The sequence below is a fragment of the Hemibagrus wyckioides genome, linkage group LG22 (genome assembly GCF_019097595.1).
Source record: "Hemibagrus wyckioides isolate EC202008001 linkage group LG22, SWU_Hwy_1.0, whole genome shotgun sequence".
Taxonomy (NCBI): domain Eukaryota; kingdom Metazoa; phylum Chordata; class Actinopteri; order Siluriformes; family Bagridae; genus Hemibagrus; species Hemibagrus wyckioides.
Window position 1 is genome coordinate 2,042,979 of NC_080731.1, and position 21,395 is coordinate 2,064,373.

Sequence of the window (21,395 nt, forward strand, 5' to 3'; positions counted from 1 at the left end):
CGTGAATAAACGTGAGAGAGAGAGATGAGCGCTGATAATCATGACCAGGAAATCTATTTACAGAGGAAACGCCATGGTCAGTTAGGGAACTAACAGTTAGGGTTTTGCGCATCAGGACCGGACATCCCGATGTTGGGGTTAAAAGTCATACTGATGGAAGGTTCTGGAAGTTTAGTTACAGAAATGAATGAGCATTGTGAGATCTGCTTCCTGAGCATTAGCTGAATCTTGGCTCGCGTGCTGCTGGCTGACAGAAATAGAGGCAGGGTGTAAAATCCTGCTGACGGGCGGAGTAGCGCGCCGTAGAGCTTCTGAGGAGGTTTTCTGCCACGCTGTACTGATGCCAACTGTGTTTTTTCGGCGGCCGATCGGACGTCTCGCATATGTCACGGTTTACGAGAAGGCTTGTGCTCGAGGCATCACCAGACCTTGCAGCGGTGTTGTATTCAGGTCTGACGATCACGCTCTCAAATCATTTACACAGTAAATCATAACAACTAACTTCTAATGACTCCTCAAACGACTCCTCAAAACAACTCCTCAAACGACTCCTATGAAGTGCGGGGTGTCGTATCTCTCCACTCCCTTGCTCCTACCTGCATTTTTATGTTCTGTAGCTAGTACAGCTAGCTTGCTTTGCTAATATGCTAATCCGTACATGTTCGATGCATAAGTATTGGCACCTTCCTAGTGCACACATGTCTGGTGCATAAATACTGGTACATGTATTCTGTACATGTATCAGTGCATGCCTGTTGCATAAACTGTTTGTGCGAAAGTATTGGCACCCACCTAGTGATCAGCGTATCTGTGTTAGCGCATACATAAACACTAGAGCGAATTGGCGCCTGCCTAGTGCATGCATGTTTGGTGTATATGCATTACTCCATGCACACATGGAGTGCATAAGTATTGGCACCCGTCTAGTGCATACAAGATTCATGTATCAGTATTAGTGCATACAGAATACTCAACCTTACATTTAGTGCATAAGTATTGGCACCCATCTTGTGCAAATATATTAGTTTGTACATTTAATGCATACATCATGTGCATCATATACCTTGAGCATCCATGTTTAGTGCATAAGTCTTGGAGCATGCCATCTGCTTACAGCACATGTAGTGCACATATATCTGCATGTTTCGTGCATAAGTATTGGCACCTGTCTAGTGACATCTGGGTTTAATGCATATGATGGATGTACGTGACTTTAAGTGTGTGTGTGTGTGTGAGGGAGAGAGTGTCACACAGCTGAAACTAGGTCACACATTTACCTGCTGCTGCAATTTTTCTTGCTTTTATTTTTCCGCTTGGAGCCGTCCCTGTCTTTGTGGCTGGTGAACGGTAACGTTGAGGCGTACCCGTGCTCTGCTTCTGCAAAATAAATAAATAAATATATTATTTTTTTTTGATCAATCAAAACACGTCCGAGCTCCGAAAACATCCTCCGGTGCAAAAATGTGACCTGTCGGATGTCTGTCTTGAAATAAATAAATAAATTTTTTAAAAAAGGAGTCAATGTTCTGCTTTTGGGTCAATGATGTCATCTGAACTGGAGTAAACCCAACAGCCCAAACCACAACATGTCCAGGAGGAGGGGAAAGAGGGAGAGGAAAAGAAAACGACTCGGCGATGAGGATGATGATGATGATGATGAGATGGGAAAACCTCCACCAGGACTCAGAAAAAAAATAATCCCATATAAGACAAGAAAGGAAAAAACAGAACTCTCTCTCTTTCTCTCTCTCTCACACACACACACAAATTCTAATATGCATGAGGATGCGCGCATGCAAAACACACACACAAAAAAAAATCACGTGTACTTGCAAATGAAGCACAACAAGAAGAACAAATAAACAAAAAAATTTTATTTATGCAAAAAATCTAATTCTGCCTTGAGATTCCGACTAAAAGGATTACATTTGTTTTTATTTGTGATCTCGTTAGACACACACAAATGCACATGCATGCGCAGCGCGTGCACGCATGCATGCGAACCATCACGCACGCGACATATTAAAAATATCTATATTTTTCAAACATTAATATATTTTCTTTACCTCTTTCTCTACGATCAAGATACTCAGCAGCTTCGATCAACATCTGCACCATCCCGATGGCCGCCATGTTCAACAATAACAACCGCTGTTAGTTATGAAATAAAGAATAAAAAAATGTAGGTAATAAAAAATAAAGAGTAGGGAAAATGGTGGTGCGCGCGCGCGCGTCCGTCCGTGTCGGTTATTAAAAAAAAAAAAACACAAAACAAAAACTAGCTCAGTGACAGCATGAGGAAAAAATGTTTTTGTGAGGTAAATGTCTTTAAAAAATGTTTTAGTTTTTAAAGAAAAGTAGTTATATATATTTTTAAATAGTAAATCTAGTGTTGGTTCCCAAATGACGTGTCAACAGCGAGCTAGCTCCGAAGCTAATCCGACCCGTGCTGCTAATTTATGGGCTGTATTTTATTTGATTTTTTTCCAAGCTGCCAAAAATTTTTTTTTTTTAATTTAAAAAAATAAAGCACGGTGTAAATGATAAAGTGCGAGTGAAAAAAAATGAACAAATATTTAAAAAAAATAAAAATAAAAATAAACAAGTGGAGTTTTCCCTTCTTCTTCCAAATGAAGTGTCAAAAAAACAAAAACAAGCCTTGACAGCAGCTTCGCCTGAAATGAGATCAAATTCGTGTCAGATTTCCAGCCGAATTCTGCACCTTTGCACCTTGCAAAAATACTTTACGTGACGTTTTCAGAGGATTTAAAGCAAAACCAAGCTGCTGAGTGATGTGGAGAGTGAAAAATGAAGGCAAAAATAATGACAAAGTGCCAGACTTTGTGTGGGAAAAAAAATGATCTGAAGTTTGACTAAAACTAATTAAGCTACGCTACATCATCAACCATTAGCTCTTAGCAACTGGTTAATGTTGTTGTTATTATTATTAGGAGTTAAATTTTTGTCAACGATAGAAAAAAAGCGTAGCTAGCAAAATTATAAACGTCGCTCTTTGCAGGCAGCTGAAACGGTTGTGAAGCGACTGTCATATTATCCCTTTTTCTATCAGAGGCTCGATCTCAATCACGTCCTCGCTCCCTATACAAGCGCCCTGAGTAGGACGCAAAAGAGTCGCGACTCGAGCACACTATTTATTAAAAAAAGGGCTTTTTGGAACGCGCAGGAGGATCCGTTCTGCCATTGGGTGACGCGTTATAGAAAACGCGTTTCCTATTGGTCATGAGATCTGTCATGGAAACGGGGGCCGCGCGTGACATGAAGCCGCTCTTCCTATTGGTCAAATCCTTCGGGGGTTTCGGAGGCTGAAAGTGAATTAAGGTAGAAAAGAAGCGAAAACACGCAGCGAACATAACACGCTTCTGTACGTTGTGAGTCGGGGATAGCGCTAAAATGCGGATTCGGTGCAGGTTTTAGTTGAACGCTGTTGCGTTCTGATGCGTTTATTTGGTCAGAAATCCTGAGCCATTCATGCTTCGTTTGTTGTTCAATTGCTATTGGTCGCCTGGAGCCAGCAGAGTCGCGTGTGATTGGTCGACAAGCAACACCCCCGGAAGTCCTGCGCAGCCACGCCCACCCTCCTCTGCACATGCTGTTTGTGCAGAAACATGACTTGGACCACTGGACGACCAAAACTATACCCGTGTGCTGTGCTTTTTGTTTCCAAATCCACATGAACACTTCTGTTTCAATCTATTCCTGCAGGTGCTTTATAATCATTAAACTAAATAAAAATGTTTAATGTAATAACTTAATCAGTGATAGGTCAATCAGTGGGATGACCTCTGATAAAGGGCAGTGTGTGTTTCTGACTCTCTTTTAGATTACTGCATCATAACAAAAGCATAATTAATACAAATCAATTAATTAACTCAATCATTTCTAAAAGAAAAAGCTGCACAGATCTCAAATGTCAAATTTTATTCAACGTTGGCATGTATGATATATAAACAGATTTAGGCATTTAATATTAGCGATAAACAAAAACAAACAAATTATTAATAACAACATACACACAATGAATGGGGGGGGGCAAAAACCCAGCAACGGAGCTCTGGTTAAAGTCCCAGAGATGTGTCCGGCGTCAAGCGATGAAGTCCAGAGGTCTGTTGAAGCCACCTTTCCTGTTCATGTATTGCCTGTGAAAGAAAATATGATTACATCATTGATCTCCTCTCTGCACCAACATATTACATCACCGTCAGCCAATGGGAGCCTTTGTCTCTGAGCTGGGAAGCGACTCTGGACGTGATTGGCCGGCTGAGCCGAGAAGCAGCTGCTGCTGCTGTTAACGGGGAAGTAAACAACACACCGTCTCCTCAGCAGCATGCAGACAGGGGAAGGAGGAAAAAAGAAAAAGATCTCCATCCTGAGACGGGCGTGCGATGTCAAAGAAAGGAGGAGACTTGGAGGCAATACTTTAATTAATGCAAAAATGGAAGATGAGCATCCTTCCATCTAAGGACCCTCACACGTGTAGATTAAAAAATATATGCTTTCATTTATACTTCTCTTCATACATCCGCATTTGCACCTCCGAATTATTTATTTTTAATCCGACTTCTCTGACGTAACGTCACTGGCACCTTGAACATGCAAGTTTCTCCATTTTTCTACTCAAATCTATTCAGTGTCCAGCAACAGGGATGGCCATTTCTATTTCATTTCTAATCCTCTGTGATCAAATAATAGAATGATGTCATGATGACAGAACGGTAAACACATCAGGCCTTGAAAGGTGTGGCTCAAATCACAGACTTGAGAGATAACAGTTAAAGTGCTGAGTGTAGAGAAGAGTTCAACACCATGGCAGAGCGGTTTACAGAGAAACAGAGAGAGCTCAATGGGGTGTTTAACATTAGAGAGAGAGAGAGAGAGAGAGAGAGAACAAGAGAGCACGATGGGGTGTTTAACGTAAGAGAGAGATAGAGAAAGAGAGGAAAAAGGGTGAAGAGAGAGAGACTGAAAGAGGGGGAGAGAGTGTGCAAGAAAAAAAGAGAGGAAAAAAAGGGAGAGAGGGTGAGGGAGAGAGAGCGAGCGAGAAAGAGAGGGTGAGTGAGAGAAAGAGAGAGGGTAAGAGGGGGTGGGTGAGAGAGAGAGAGGGATGGTGAGAGAGAGAGAGAGAGAGAGAGAGAGATGGTGAGAGAGAGAGAGAGATGGTGAGAGAGAGAGAGAGAGAGAGAGAGAGAGAGAGAGTGGGGGGGGACTGTATTTAATCCTACAGGTTTAGGAGAAGACTCAGGGAGCTCGTGGATGATGTAACTGAACTCAGAGGAGAAACTGCTGAGGGGTACCTAATACTTTGCAAATGAAGGAAAACTGTGTGTGTGTGTGATGTATTTGATGTATGTGTGTGTGATGGATGTGTGTGTGTGATGTATGTTGTGTGTGTGTGTGTGTATGTGTGTGATGTATGTTGTATGTGTGTGTGATGGATGTGTGTGTGTGATGTATGTTGTATGTGTGTGCGATGTGTATATTTTATATATGTGTGTGTGATGTGTGTTGGATGTGTGTGTGTGTATGTATGTGTGTGTGATGGATGTGTGTGTGTGATGTATGTTGTATGTGTGTGTGTGTATGTGTGTGATGTATGTTGTATGTGTGTGTGATGGATGTGTGTGTGTGATGTATGTTGTATGTGTGTGTGTGTATGTGTGTGATGTATGTTGTATGTGTGTGTGATGGATGTGTGTGTGTGATGTATGTTGTGTGTGTGTGTGTGTGTATGTGTGTGATGTATGTTGTATGTGTGTGTGATGGATGTGTGTGTGTGATGTATGTTGTATGTGTGTGTGTGTATGTGTGTGATGTATGTTGTATGTGTGTGTGATGGATGTGTGTGTGTGATGTATGTTGTATGTGTGTGCGATGTGTATATTTTATATATGTGTGTGTGATGTGTGTTGGATGTGTGTGTGTGTATGTATGTGTGTGTGATGGATGTGTGTGTGTGATGTATGTTGTATGTGTGTGTGTGTATGTGTGTGATGTATGTTGTATGTGTGTGTGATGGATGTGTGTGTGTGATGTATGTTGTATGTGTGTGCGATGTGTATATTTTATATATGTGTGTGTGATGTGTGTTGGATGTGTGTGTGTGTATGTATGTGTGTGTGATGGATGTGTGTGTGTGATGTATGTTGTATGTGTGTGCGATGGATGTGTGTGTGTGTGATGTATGTTGTATGTGTGTGTGATGTGTGTTGTATGTGTGTGTATGTGTGTGATGGATGTGTGTGTGTGCGATGGATGTGTGTGTGTGATGTATGTTGTATGTGTGTGCGATGTGTATATTTTATATATGTGTGTGTGATGTATGCATGTGTGTGCGATGGATGTGTGTGTGATGTGTATATTTTATATATGTGTGTGTGATGTATGCATGTGTGTGCGATGGATGTGTGTGTGATGTGTATATTTTATATATGTGTGTGTGATGTATGTATGTGTGTGTGATGGATGTGTGTGTGTGTGATGTATGTGTGTGTGTGTGATATATATACATACATACACACACTATATTGCCAAAAGTATTCTCTCACCTGCCTTGACTCGCATATGAACTTAAGTGACATCCCATTCCTAATCCATAGGGTTCAATATGACGTCGGTCCACCCTTTGCAGCTATAACAGTTTCAACTCTTCTGGGAAGGCTGTCCACAAGGTTTAGGGGTGTGTTTATGGGAATTTTTGACCATTCTTCCAGAAGCGCATTTGTGAGGTCACACACTGATGTTGGACGAGAAGGCCTGGCTCTCAGTCTCCGCTCTAATTCATCCCAAAGGTGTTCTATCGGGTTGAGGTCAGGACTCTGTGCAGGCCAGTCAAGTTCATCCACACCAGACTCTGTCATCCATGTCTTTATGGACCTTGCTTTGGTCACTGGTGCACAGTCATGTTGGAAGAGGAAGGGGCCAGCTCCAAACTGTTCCCACAAAGTTGGGAGCATGGAATTGTCCAAAATGTCTTGGTATGCTGAAGCATTCAGAGTTCCTTTCACTGGAACTAAGGGGCCAAGCCCAGCTCCTGAAAAACAACCCCACACCATAATCCCCCCTCCACCAAACTTTACACTTGGCACAATGCAGTCAGACAAGTACCGTTCTCCTGGCAACCGCCAAACCCAGACTCGTCCATCAGATTGCCAGATGGAGAAGCGCGATTCGTCACTCCAGAGAACGCGTCTCCACTGCTCTAGAGTCCAGTGGCGGCGTGCTTTACACCACTGCATCCGACGCTTTGCATTGCACTTGGTGATATATGGCTTGGATGCAGCTGCTCGGCCATGGAAACCCATTCCATGAAGCTCTCTGCGCACTGTTCTTCAGCTAATCTGAAGGCCACATGAAGTTTGGAGGTCTGTAGTGATTGACTCTGCAGAAAGTTGGCGACCTCTTCGCACTATGCGCCTCAGCATCCGCTGACCCCGCTCCGTCAGTTTACGTGGCCTACCACTTCATGGCTGAGTTGCTGTCGTTCCCAAACACTTCCACGTTCTTATAATACAGCTGACAGTTGACTGTGGAATATTTAGGAGCGAGGAAATTTCACGACTGGATTTGTTGCACAGGTGGCATCCTATCACAGTTCCACGCTGGAATTCACTGAGCTCCTGAGAGCGACCCATTCTTTCACAAATGTTTGTAAAAACAGTCTGCATGCCTAGGTGCTTGATTTTATACACCTGTGGCCATGGAAGTGATTGGAACACCTGATTCTGATTATTTGGATGGGTGAGCGAATACTTTTGGCAATATAGTGTATGTGTGTGTGTGTGTGATGTACGTGTGTGTGTGTGTTGTATGTGTGTGTGTGAGATGTATGTCTGATGTATGTGTGTTGTATGTATGTTGTATGTATGTGTGTGTGTATGTTGTATGTGTGATGTATGTGTGCGTGTGTTTGTGTGATGTATGTATGTGTGATGTATGTATGTTGTATGTATGTGTGAGTGAGATGTATGTGAGGTATGTGTGTGTGATGTGTGCTGTATGTGTGTGTGATGTATGTATGTGTTGTATGTGATGTGTGTGTGTGTGATGTATGTGTGATGTATGTGTGAGTGAGATGCATGTGTGAGTGAGATGTATGTATGTGTGAGATGTATGGGTGTGTGTGTGTGCGCGTGTTTGTGTGCTGTATGTGTTGTATGTATGTGTGTGTGATGTATGCGTGATGTGTGTGATGTGTGCGTGTGATGTATGCGATGTATGTATGTGTGATGTATGTGTGTGTGTGTGTGTGTGTGATGTGTGCGTGTTGCATGTGTGATGTATGATGTATGTGTGTTGTATGTATGTGTGTGTGATGTATGTATGTGTATGAGTGATGTGTGATGTATGTGTGATGCATGTATGTGTGATGCATGTATGTGTGTGTGTGATGTGTGTGTGATGTATGTATGTGTGTATGATGTATGTATGTGTGCTGTATCTGTGTGTGTGTGATGTATGCGTGATGTGTGTGTTGTGTGTGTGTGTTGTATGTGTGTGTGTGTGTTGTATGTATGTATGTGTGTGTGATGTATGATGTATGTGTGATGTGTGCGTGTTTGTGTGCTGTATGTGTGTGATGTATGTAGTATGTATGTATGTGTGTGTGAGATGTATGTGAGGTATGTGTGTGATGTATGTATGTGTGATGTGTGTGTGATGTATGTGATGTGTGTGTGATGTATGTATGTGTGATGTATGTATGTGTGATGTATGTGATGTGTGTGTGATGTATATGTATGTGTGATGTATGTATGTGTGATGTGTGTGATGTGTGTGTGATGTATATGTGATGTATATGTATGTGTGATGTGTGTGTGTTGTATGTGATTGTGTGTTGTATGTATGTGTGATGTGTGTGATGTATGTGTGATGTGTGTGATGTATGTGATGTATGGGTGTGTGTGTGCTGTATGTGTGTGTGCTGTATGCGTGTGATGTATGTATGTTGTATGTATGTGTGAGTGAGATGTATGAGGTGTGTGTGTGTGATGTATCTATGTGTGATGTATGTGTGTTGTATGTATGTGTGTGTGTTGTATGTGTGTGTGATTGTGTGTGTGTGTGATGTGTGTGCTGTATGTGTGTGATGTATGTATGTTGTATGTATGTGTGAGTGAGATGTATGTGTGTTGTGTGTGTGTGATGTGTGTGTGTGAGTGATGTATGTGTGTGTTGTATGTGTGTGATGTGTGTGTGTGAGTGATGTATGTGTGTGTGTGTGTGTGTGTGTGTGAGGTGTGTGAGTGATGTATGTGTGTGTGTGATGTATGTGTGTGTGTTGTATGCGTGTTTGTGTGCTGTATGTGTGTGATGTACACTATATTGCCAAAAGTATTCGCTCACCCATCCAAATAATCAGAATCAGGTGTTCCAATCACTTCCATGGCCACAGGTGTATAAAATCAAGCACCTAGGCATGCAGACTGTTTTTACAAACATTTGTGAAAGAATGGGTCGCTCTCAGGAGCTCAGTGAATTCCAGTGTGGAACTGTGATAGGATGCCGCCTGTGTAACAAATCCAGTCGTGAAATTTCCTCGCTCCTAAATATTCCACAGTCAACTGTCAGCTGTATTATAAGAACGTGGAAGTGTTTGGGAACGACAGCAACTCAGCCACGAAGTGGTAGGCCACGTAAACTGACGGAGCCGGGTCAGCGGATGCTGAGGCGCATAGTGCGAAGAGGTTGCCAACTTTCTGCAGAGTCAATCACTACAGACCTCCAAACTTCATGTGGCCTTCAGATTAGCTCAAGAACAGTGTGCAGAGAGCTTCATGGAATGGGTTTCCATGGCCGAGCAGCTGCATCCAAGCCATACATCACCAAGTGCAATGCAAAGCGTCGGATGCAGTGGTGTAAAGCACGCCGCCACTGGACTCTAGAGCAGTTGGAGACGCGTTCTCTGGAGTGACGAATCGCGCTTCTCCATCTGGCAATCTGATGGACGAGTCTGGGTTTGGCGGTTGCCAGGAGAACGGTACTTGTCTGACTGCATTGTGCCAAGTGTAAAGTTTGGTGGAGGGGGGATTATGGTGTGGGGTTGTTTTTCAGGAGCTGGGCTTGGCCCCTTAGTTCCAGTGAAAGGAACTCTGAATGCTTCAGCATACCAAGACATTTTGGACAATTCCATGCTCCCAACTTTGTGGGAACAATTTGGAGCTGGCCCCTTCCTCTTCCAACATGACTGTGCACCAGTGCACAAAGCAAGGTCCATAAAGACATGGATGACAGAGTCTGGTGTGGATGAACTTGACTGGCCTGCACAGAGTCCTGACCTCAACCCGATAGAACACCTTTGGGATGAATTAGAGTGGAGACTGAGAGCCAGGCCTTCTCGTCCAACATCAGTGTGTGACCTCACAAATGCGCTTCTGGAAGAATGGTCAAAAATTCCCATAAACACACTCCTAAACCTTGTGGACAGCCTTCCCAGAAGAGTTGAAGCTGTTATAGCTGCAAAGGGTGGACCGACATCATATTGAACCCTATGGATTAGGAATGGGATGTCACTTAAGTTCATATGCGAGTCAAGGCAGGTGAGCGAATACTTTTGGCAATATAGTGTATGTATGTTGTATGTATGTGTGAGTGAGATGTATGTGTTGTGTGTGAGTGTGTGTGATGTGTGTGTGTGTGTTGTATGTGTGTGATGTGTGTGTGTGTGTGAGGTGTGTGTGATGTATGTGTGTGTTGTATGCGTGTTTGTGTGCTGTATGTGTGTGATGTATGTATGTTGTATGTATGTGTGAGTGAGATGTATGTGTGTTGTGTGTGAGTGTGTGTGATGTGTGTGTGTGTGTTGTATGTGTGTGATGTGTGTGTGTGTGTGTGTGTGAGGTGTGTGTGTGTGTGATGTATGTGTGTGTTGTATGTGTGTGTTGTATGCGTGTTTGTGTGCTGTATGTGTGTGATGTATGTGTGTGATGTATGTATGTGTGTGTGTGTTGTATGCGTGTTTGTGTGCTGTATGTGTGTGATGTATGTGTGTTGTATGTATGTGTGAGTGAGATGTATGTGAGTTATGTGTGTGTGATGTATGTGTGTTGTATGTATGTGTGTGTGTGTGATGCATGTGTGTGTGTGATGTATGTGTGTTGTATGTATGTGTGAGAGTGATGTGTGTGTGTTGTATGTGTGTGTGATGTGTGTGTGTGTGTGTGTGAGTGATGTATGTGTGTGTGATGTGTAGAAAGACCAGAAAACAGAGGATGCTCTAAATGAATAAATAAATAAAGATCAGGAACCTGTACTTCCTCTTCTGCGTGACGTTGATGGCGTGAGCGTTTACAGAACCGTCCACCTTCCGACCCTGAGACAAACAACACACTAGATTATTATCACACACCATAAACAAGCAGGAGTTTATTCCTCACAGTAAAGGAGGAGGAGGAATAAACACTGGGATGTGAAAACATTTATTAATTCATTTATTTGAATAAAACGGATAAAAATAGACTGCATGTGGATAATGAAGGATATATCGGCTGGCTAACTCCCTGAAAAACAGCAGGGTTTGGTCCATTTAAAAAAAAAAAAAGAAAAACAATGTGATTAAATACGCATTTGTTTTAAGAAGTTATTTTTATAATTTTTAAAATTAAAATAATGTATAATAGTTGAAATAATTTATCAGACTGTTGAGGTCAGAATCACAAACACTGCCGCCTGTCTGTTCCTCAGGACAGGAAAAAATAATGGACGAACTACAAAAAGACAAAAAGCTGCAGGTTTTAGTCCCATGGCGCCACCGTGTGGTCAGCATCATGTACATCTCATCACGCCATTAATCAGCATCACTGGACTGTTCTTATAATAGTTAAAGAATTGTTCAGGGCTGAAAACATCCTTATAAAACACACACATGACTGAGGAACAAAGCAACAATAAATAAATAAATAAATAAATAAATAAATAAATAAATAAATAAATAAATAAATACAAAAACAAACAGTGGGTGCTAAACGATCAGAGAGACAAAAACAAACAGAACAAACTGCAGGACTGAACGATTCATTCAGAAGCAGAGAGACAGCGTGAGAGGGAGTATGTTTAAGAGGAAAGTGTGTGTGTGTGTGTGTGAGAGAGAGAGAGAGGGTGCGAGTGTGAGAGAAACAGATAGACAGAGACAGTGTGAGAGAGAGAGGGCGAGTGTGTGAGAAAGTGTGTGTAAGAGGAAAGTGTGTGCGTGTGTGTGTGAGAGGGTGCGAGTGTGAGAGAGATTGAGAGAGAGAGAGAGAGAGAGAGTGTGAGAGGGAGTGTGAGAGAGGGTGCGAGTGTGAGAGAGAGAGAGAGAGAGAGAGAGAGAGAGAGAGTGTGAGAGGGAGTGTGAGAGAGGGTGCGAGTGTGAGAGAGAGAGAGAGAGAGAGAGAAAGAAAGAAAGTGTGCGTGTGTGAGAGAGAGAGAGGATCACATCAGCTGTGTGTAATACGTGAGCTTTAAATCATTTACACCTGAACGGTTCTGATCTCCTGATTTAAACTGGGTTTAAACAGAAACGTTACAGCGAGGACGAGCTCCAAACATCCAGCACTGTGGGTCTCACTCTCACCTTCGTGGTGTCGAAGGAACCGAAACCCATCAGCTTCATCATCTCAATCTCCTCCTCCGTCTTCCCCTGCATGTCCTCGGCTGCAACACACACACACCATCATTACCCTGTTCATTCCTGCTGTCTGTTACACATCTGTATGAACACACACACTCTCACCTGATATCTGATGGACCTTCACAGGCTTGTCCTTCACCTCCTTCCGCTCCTCCTCTCGCCGGTCCTTTTGCCTGAGCGGAGACGGCGAGGACGAGCGGTGTCGCCGTGGAGACCTGGACACGGACAGGACATGCTTGTTACTAATCACACTGTACAGGATCCTGAACACTCAGATCAGGAACACGCGAGTGTTTAACCCTACAGGGAGTAACAACACTAACACCACACGTATCTGTAGCGACACCTGAAGTGGGCGTGGCCTAAACCAGACACTTCCCAGATCATCCCAAAAAGTTTTCCACAATTTTACTCAGAGCATCAGTTACTTCATCCAGAGAGTTTTTCTCTTGTTTCTCATCTGAAACTGATGACCAGGGGAACTGTTTTGACTGAAGTTCGTCACTGTGTGTGTGTGTGAGTGAGTGTGTAAGAGAGAGAGTAAGAGTGTGTGCATGTGAGTGTGCACGTGAGAGAGAGTGAGTGTATGTCTGTGAAAGACAGAGAGAGAGTGAGTGAGTGTGTGTGGGGAGAGAGAGACTGTGTGAGAGTGTGTGAGAGAAGCCCTCTGAGACTGACAGATTGACAGCTGTAGCCCCGCCCCCAGACCAAAGAGTTTTTTTCTTGTTTCTCATCTCAGACAGATGACCTCTGGAACTGTTTTGACCGATGCTCGTCACTCTTTGGTGACGTCATATCAAGTGACCAGGGTTTAAACTGATGACCGCTGCTTTGCTCACGCTCACCTGGATCGCCGCCTGTGCGGAGAGCGCGAGCGGCTCCTGCGCCGGTCCCGGTCCCTGTCCCTGTCCCGGTCGCGGTCTCGAGACCGCGAGCGCGAGCGCTCCCGCTCCCTTTCCCGTTCTCTGCGCCTGCGCTCTCGGTCCCGGGAGGACGAGCGCGAGCGGCGTCTCTCTGAAACAACAGAATTTAAACACGAATTCATCACCGGCCGCGTCCCAAATCTCTCTCCTGATCATACAGTAGTGCACCGTAAAAGGATCTAAGTGCTGAGAGTATTTTTAGAGTAGATTTAGCATTGCTGCTAAATCTAATAACAACAACCACCCACGAGACATACAAGAAAATGAACTACAATAAACCGCCAATTATAACCTAAAACGAATCTATACCTCGCCGTGGAGGAGACCTGCTCCTGCTTCGCCCCATCTTTTAAGAATAAATCCTTTTATTTCGAGCAGCGATGACGAGAAGCTTGGAGAAATTTCTCGATGTAAACGTTCACGTTACGCCATTTTCTACTCAAGCACGCGACACAAAAAAAGACGTTCCGGAGGGAAACAACAAACCCCGGACTCTTAGTCCGACATCTAACAGTTCCGGTGTGAGCGTGTTTATTCATACAGTACGGAAAACAAAGTCAATTAAAACACAATATAAAAAAAATATATAAATATGTTCAAAAAAGATCATTTTTAAAGCGAGACTTTAATGAATGCCTTTTTTTGTACTTTCTTATTTATAATATATCGATTTTCCTTTTTTAATCGTACTTTTTAAAATCTGTCATTTCTAGCGTTAAAAATGCATGATATTAATTTTTTAAATAATATAAAAAAACAATCCAGAAATTCTGGAAATAAGTCTTATAAAATGGATTAAAAAAAAAATCCATGATTGAAATGCTTAAAGAATGTTTTATTTGTTTTGTTTTTTAATTGCTAATTAATTCATAATTGTAGCATGTAATTAATAATAATTTTAAAGTAATATTATTACTACTTATTATTATTACTTTATTTATTCTAAAGAACAATAAAGAAAAATAAATATATAATATATAATATATATATATATATATATATATATATATATATATATATATATATATATATATATATATATATATATAGGGAAATATGTAGTGAGCTGAAAGTCAATATTAAATAAAGATGAATTTAAAGATTAAAAATAAACATCAGAGAGTGTAAACATACACAAAATAAATCTAAATATTATTGATTATAAATCTTATTATAAATACAAAATAAATCTAAAGTATAGATTTTTTGATGATTGAACTGAACCAGAAGGATGTGAGTGATTGAGAAAAGTGATGCAATCTGTCAGGATGAAAATATATGAGTCTAGTATTAACACTGTTGCCTCACAGCAAGAAGGTCCTGGGTTTGAATCCCGGGTTTGAACAGGCGGGGTCTTTCTGTGTGGAGTTTGCATGTTCTCCCCGTGCCTGTGTGGGTTTACTCCGGGTACTCCGGTTTCCTCCCACAATCCAAAAACATGTACATTAGGTTGATTGGTAATTCTAAATTGCCCGTAGGAGTGAGTGTGAATGTGTGGTTGTCTGTCTATATGTGTGGCCCTGTGATGGACTGGTGACCTGTCCAGGGTGTACCCCTGCCTTGTGTGCCCAATGTGTGCTGGGATAGGCTCCAGCAGATCCTCGTGACCCAAATTAGGAATAAAGCGGGTATAGAAAATGGATGGATGGATGGATGGATAGTCTAGTATAAGGTTCAGATGATGATTTGAACGTAAAGCGATATTTATAATTGACTTGTCGATGAGAGATTCATCCTTGTGATGAATTGTTTCAAAAACAACGACAACAACAACAGAAATTCTTGTCAATGATTTTTAATGACCGATACAACCTCCAGTTTCGGCTATCACTTTAACATGACGTGGATTCAGACCAGCACATATACACACAGAAAGGCGATTAAAATAAGAGTTAAAAATAATTACAACTGCGAAAAAAGAAAAATCATTAATTATAGAAAATAAGATTCAGGAAGTGGAATGTCTTGAGTGCTGTTTAAAAGTCGGCTTTTTTTTTTTTAAAGCCAAAGTCATGTTTATTTGGTGTATGATTGATATTTTTTATTTTTTTAATATTTTTTATTTATGTATTTCTCAGGTGAAAGCTGAATGGGAAGCCAGATCAGAGTCAGGGTGAAGATGAACACATGATAGAAGGTGCATGTGCGAACGATCAGGATCGACGGAGTGCCGACTTCATGCCGCGTTCTCGTCTATAACGTGCGCGTGCTTGAGTGTAACATGAGCGTGAGGTTAAAAAGGCGTGTGTGAAGAGAGCTCACTTCCGGAGCTTTCTTTATTCTGGGGGTTTGAGTCAGGTCATGATGAGAATTAGCTTTGTTATAAAACAAAAATGTTTTATGGATAAAACAGATGGATACACACTGAGTGTTAATCGGGTGTTAGTGTAACAGCGGACGTGTGTGTGCGTGTGTGTGTGTGTGTGAGAGAGAGATCTCAAGTCTCAGCCTTCTCCTTCTGCTTCTTGCTCTTCTTCAGGAAGGATGGAGCTTTGAACTTCTTCTTCTTCTTGAATGGCGATTTAGAGGGAGATCCCTCGGGGGTGGTGCCTGCAGGCTTGGTGGGCGGGGCGGTGGGCGGGACCACTGAGCTTTCTGACGTGTCGCTGGTGGAGAGAGCCTTCAATCCTTTCTCCAGCTCTTCCTGCTGCTTCTCGCCCTCCTCCTCTTTCCCATTCGGGACGGCGTCCGTGGTTTTCCCGTCCGTCTCTGAAATCAGGGGAAGAGGTGAAAGGGTGAAACGAGGCGGTTTTATTTCGCATGTCTGCGGTGTTGAGCGGAATAGAGAGGGTGAGAAAGAGGAGGAGAAAGAAAGAGGGAGAAAGAGAGAGAGTGAGAGAGAAAGAGAGAGAGAGAGAGAGGGAGAGAGGACAAGAAAGAGGGTGAGAGATGGAGAGAGAGAGAAAGAGAGAGAGAGAGAGAGAGAGAGAGAGAGAGAGCGAGAGAGAGAGAGGGGGGGCAAGAGAGAGAAAGAGAGAGCAAAAAGAGAAAGAGAGAGAGAGAGGGAGGAATAAAGAGGGTGAGAGAGCAATAAAGCGGGAGAGAGAGGGTAAGAAAGAGGGTGAGCAAGGGGGGGAGCGAGAAAGAAAGAGAGAGAAAAAAGAGAGAGAGAAAGAGAGAGGAAAAAAGAGAGGGGGGGTCTCTGTCTGCTTCTGAGAGAACTCCAGTGAACAAAAGTGATTTGACTCACTGAATCGACTCACTTCAGAATCAAATGAAATGAATCAAACATGCTGTGTGTTTATCAGTCTCAGTGTTTTGTGTTGTTTTTTTTCCTTAGCTAAAGCTACTAGACTGACCCGGAGGACTGAGCCGTAGCTCTACAGAAATGCTGTGTGTTTGATGCGGACACTTAAACATCATATCTGTATAATTTTCGAATCATTTATTTAGCCCTGGCTGTACTCCTGGTCATTTTTCTGATTTCTGCACATGTTAACAATTTGTTTACATTTAATTAATTTTAATTTTTACCAGGACATTTTCAGCTCTACTCACACCCAGACAAGGATTTTCTTCCATTTCATGTAACTCTGTTCAGCGTGAAATCAAACCAAAGCGAAAACAACCCAAAAGAACCAACTTCACTTTGATTCCTTCAGTAAGGACAGATAGAGGGATTCTAGCTCCGCCCACTTGTCTGATCAGAAAGCCCTCAGTGTTATTAGCGAGCAGATTGTGTGAGTGTGTTAAAGAGTTAAAGACATGTGAGGTGTGAGGGCTCACCTGAGGCAGGTGGTTTGATGGGGGAGGGGACTTTTGTGGGAGAGGAAGCAGGGGGAGGAGTCCCTGTATCGTTCATCACCTCCTCCCCATCTGACACGCAGGAGACGGGAGTGAACACGGGGGCAGGAAGGAGACGAGGGATTAGTCAGACACAGAGAGAGTGTTAGATAAAGTACTGTGAAAAATATTTGCCCCCTCCTAATTTCCTTGATACCTGTGTATATGAACGTCAGCTTTCAGATCCTCTTAAAAAAGGAAATCGTCAAGAAAGTGTAGTAACAGTGATCAATTATCAATTAAACATCGTTAACGGGAACAACTGCGTAACAAAACAATTACTGAAACAATTAATTGTAAACAGAAATAAAAGAAATAAGGGAAGGGGGCAAATACTTTTTAACAGCACTGTGTGTATTACAGTACAGATAGAAATCAAACAGAAACCATGTCATCATCACTATCCTGATTCAGACTTTAGGCCACGCCCACTTTTCTGAGTCTGCTTTAAAACTCCGGGGATGAGGCGACAGAGTGTCTGGACGAAGGGACTGAAAAGTGTGACTAAGATGACCAAGTGTGAACATAAGATCCTGTGACAGATCTGGCTTTCAGACATGTGAGATGCAGTGTTCTGTAGAAGAAGAAGAAGGAGGAGGAGGAGGAGCTGAGTGACCGTTAGTGGTGTAGGGGGTCGTACCGTCCACTGCCTCCTGCTTGCGCTGGACTTCTTTGCGGTATTCCTCCAGCGCCTGATCCGTCAGCTCGTTGAACGGGTTCGGTGGTTCCGGCTCGGGGGTGGAAGGGGGCTCCAGTATTTCTGGAGACTGTGTTGAGGGGAGAGCATATACATCCCACACACACACACACACACACACATGCACGCACACACACACACACACGCACACACACACACACACACATGCACGCACACACACACACACACGCACACACACACACACACACGCACACACACGCACACAGTGTCATCAAGTGCTTTAAATGTCAGATGTCAATATTTTTTTCCAGATTCTTCCACTTTGCACTGATGATGATGGTGGTGTGTGTGGGGTGTGTGTGTGTGTGTGTGCAGTAATGCTAATGTGTGTGTGTGTGCGCGCAGTGATGCTAATGTGTGTGTGTGCAGTGATGCTAATATGTGTGTGTGTGTGTGTGTGCGCAGTGATGCTAATGTGTGTGTGTGTGTGGGATGTATGTGTTCTCTCTGCCTCCAGGTAGACTCTAGTGCCTCTAAAGTCACCCCCAGGCTCCTGTTGGGATGGGAGTGTTTGTTGTGTCCGTACCGGTGGGCTGTTCTCTGTGATCACACCGGCTAATAACTGAGACTGCGGTCCTGCTGTCTTCATGTCCTGACGGTTCTGCTCTCGGATCTGAAACCACGAAAAGAACAAAAAAACAGGAATTATATCTGATTCCACGAGGAGCTAAAATGATATACAGCACAGTGCAGCTCGAATTCTCCAGTCTGATTGGTCAGATGGTGTTTCCGTAGTGACGTTTCTATAGTAACGTGTCTGTAAGGAGTTTCCGGTGTCAGAGGTAAAGCTGTTTTTTTAAAATAATCATATAGACTTTAAGACAGAAAAGAAATGAGAGAGAGTCTGTTGAGGGACAGGAAACTTCCTCATCGTGAAAAATTATTATAAACAGATAAAAACTACATGGTGTTAATAAAAGTGTTTTAAAAATAAAAGATTCTTTTTTGTCTGTCGCTTCACATCACTGTACCTTGTTTCTGGTCTCCAGAACCTCCTGTGGGTTGGTGAAGAGAGGAACAAACTGGTTGGGGTTTTCGATCTTGATGGCCGTGCCACCGCTTTGGATCACTTCGTCCGTCCGCAGCCACTGAGGACGAGAGGAAACTGAGTGTGAGTGTGAGTTTATACACACCCATCAGCCATAACACTGTGAGCAGTGACACGTGAATAACACTGAACATCTCCTCATCATGGCACCTGTTAGTGGGTGGGATATATTAGGCAGTAAGTCAACATTTTGTCCTCAAAGTTGATGTTAGAAGCAGGAAAAATGGACAAGTGTAAGGATTTGAGTGAGTTTGACCAAAAGGGCCAAATTGTGATGGCTAGACCACTGGATCAGAGCATCTCCAAAACTGCAGCTCTTGTGGGGTGTTCCCGGTCTGCAGTGGTCAGTATCTATCAAACGTATCCTTTAAGTCCTGTGAGTTCTTAAAGAAAAGCAACTTGCATCTTAACATCTTGGTGCCAGATACCACAGCACACCTTCAGGGACATAGTGGAGTCCATGCCTGGATGGGTCAGGGCTGTTTTGGCAGCAAAAGGGGGACCAACACAATATTTGGCAAGTGGTCATAATGTTATGGCTGATCGGTGTATATTGGAGCTAGAGGAATCATAACGGCAGAACAGGTAGAGAGTGGAGCAGCCAGAGGGCAGCAGAGACACTGCAGTAATCTGTCTCATGATCCTGAAATATCTCCTCTGCATTGCAGAGGGACAGAGAGAGAGAGAGAGAGAGAGAGAGAGGAGAGTTCTCAGCATTCTCACTGGTATAAATTTCACATATTATAATAATATCTCATTAATAGTAGAGTCGTGAGAGCATCGAGTCGAGTCCTGCTCAAATATCTGCACCTTCAGAAGCATGTAAATGTTAGCAAAACTATTTTGACTGAGAGAAAAACTATTTTGACTTTCAGAGAGAAATCCCTGTATATGAAGAGAACAGACACCATGATGCTGCTGAATACTGGATCCTGATTGGTCGAATGATGTTGAGCTTTCTGTTCACCCCAGTGTAGTTTAATTCTCAAAACCGATGTGCACTATGATGCTGTTGTTTTACTGGTTTATTGAAAATGAATGGAATGGAGAGAGAGAGAGAGAGAGAGAGAGAGAGAGATATTGTGAGAGACTGATATTGTTTCCACACTTGAGGGACAATGTGCAGTGGGCGGAGCTTATCATATTTACTCTAACACACAAACTGAACTCGTCATATTCTGTGGAGCATGAGGAAAATCCCACACTGAAAATTGTAGTTTTTAGTAAATAAATATTAAACTTTAACAAAACCATAACGGATAAACTGCTGTGGTAAAAGAGGAAAACACTTCAGGACTTGATGTTTATAGGAAATTAATCAATGATGCACTGATAGCAGTAAACATTTAACTCTCAGGAAGTGAACTCTGGGCTTTTTGCTGCTCATCTTGTGCACTGAAGATTTTACTTCCTCTTCCCAGTGTTAATAATAATAATTTCAGTTTGTAAAAATAAAAATAAAGTAATTCGGTTTGAGGTGGTGAAAGCTGGTGCGGTTCTGACCGTGGTGCGGTGTCCGGGGCTCGCCTGGTCCTGGTTGACCTTCTGGTAAGTGTTAGGTGTGTTCAGCCATCTTGTTTTCTCCAGCTGCTGTTTGTGGGCGTGAGGTTGAAGCCGCACTTGCACCCGTTTGCCCTCGTCGTCGAAGCTGAAGGAGGTGACGGTGGCGGGAACCTCCACCTCTCTGCGTGTCCTGGAGCGCTCCAGGAGGACGGGGAAGCGGTAGGCGTATCCGGTACGGTATCCCTGAACATGCAGAGAGAGAACACAGAGCTCATTTCATGACTGTTTATATTATTATTATTAATTTTTTTTTACATATCCAACACTTCTATTATAACTGTTTCTGGTATTAAAGCTTCTGTTAGGAATTTAGCTCCTCCTGGGCCACTAGAAGCCACTGATTTTTTTTGTCTAAATAATAATGTTCTTATATTAGTTTTTACAATAATATTCTATGTTCCGGTCCAGCATAATGGGGTTCTCTTTTCCTCCACTGCAGCAGAGCCAAAACCTAGCGTGTAGTGTGTGAGGTGTAGTGTGTAGGGTGTATGATGAAGGGTGAAGTGTGTAAGGTGTAGTGTGTATGGTGTAGTGTGTACGATGAAGGGTGAAGTGTGTGAGGTGTAGTGTGTAGGGTGTATGATGAAGGGTGTAGTGTGTAGGGTGTATGATGAAGGGTGAAGTGTGTGAGGTGTAGTGTGTAGGGTGTATGATGAAGGGTGAAGTGTGTAGGGTGTATGATGAAGGGTGAAGTGTGTGAGGTGTAATGTGTAGGGTGTATGATGAAGGGTGAAGTGT

General features: G+C 42.8%; 3 protein-coding genes across 5 annotated transcripts in view; all 3 read right to left on the reverse strand.

Annotated features, from left to right (window-relative positions):
- Window positions 1–3,050, reverse strand: part of mxd1 (MAX dimerization protein 1) — a 28,562-nt gene extending 25,512 nt beyond the window's left edge. The window contains exons 1-2 of the mRNA XM_058374957.1: window positions 2,067–3,050; window positions 1,278–1,377 (exon numbers count right to left, since the gene is read on the reverse strand). Of these exons, the coding sequence (XP_058230940.1) occupies window positions 1,278–1,377; window positions 2,067–2,133 (167 nt within the window). The 5' untranslated portion in view covers window positions 2,134–3,050. The remainder of the gene's footprint in view (window positions 1–1,277; window positions 1,378–2,066) is intronic.
- Window positions 3,051–3,924: 874 nt separating this feature from the next.
- Window positions 3,925–14,014, reverse strand: snrnp27 (small nuclear ribonucleoprotein 27 (U4/U6.U5)). Its single transcript, XM_058375306.1, has 6 exons — window positions 13,855–14,014; window positions 13,468–13,636; window positions 12,725–12,837; window positions 12,566–12,645; window positions 11,262–11,326; window positions 3,925–4,157 (listed from the first exon to the last, which is right to left on the reverse strand). Exons 1-6 carry the CDS (start codon window positions 13,889–13,891, stop codon window positions 4,103–4,105), a joined length of 519 nt encoding a protein of 172 aa, XP_058231289.1. The 5' UTR covers window positions 13,892–14,014; the 3' UTR covers window positions 3,925–4,102.
- Window positions 14,015–15,324: 1,310 nt separating this feature from the next.
- add2 (adducin 2 (beta)) overlaps window positions 15,325–21,395 on the reverse strand; it is a 29,647-nt gene continuing 23,576 nt past the window's right edge. For 2 of the 3 annotated variants that reach the window (XM_058375303.1, XM_058375305.1), the window contains 6 exons: window positions 20,598–20,840; window positions 19,018–19,134; window positions 18,573–18,659; window positions 17,969–18,095; window positions 17,272–17,361; window positions 15,325–16,254 (listed from right to left, as the gene is read on the reverse strand). In XM_058375303.1, coding sequence (XP_058231286.1) covers window positions 15,983–16,254; window positions 17,272–17,361; window positions 17,969–18,095; window positions 18,573–18,659; window positions 19,018–19,134; window positions 20,598–20,840 — 936 coding nt within the window. In that variant the 3' untranslated portion in view covers window positions 15,325–15,982. The remainder of the gene's footprint in view (window positions 16,255–17,271; window positions 17,362–17,968; window positions 18,096–18,572; window positions 18,660–19,017; window positions 19,135–20,597; window positions 20,841–21,395) is intronic. The other variant, XM_058375304.1, reaches the window with a different exon arrangement.

What these genes read in the sequence shown, in the direction of transcription:
- snrnp27 (XM_058375306.1), bottom strand. Translation starts at nt 13,891, where the DNA reads ATGGGGCGAAGCAGGAGCAGGTCTCCTCCACGGCGAG. An exon ending in CAGGTCTCCTCCACGGCGAG is followed by an intron (nt 13,637 to 13,854) that starts GTATAGATTCGT and finishes CTGTTGTTTCAG; the next exon opens with AGAGACGCCGCTCGCGCTCG. An exon ending in GTTCCTTCGACACCACGAAG is followed by an intron (nt 11,327 to 12,565) that starts GTGAGAGTGAGA and finishes TGTTTGTCTCAG; the next exon opens with GGTCGGAAGGTGGACGGTTC.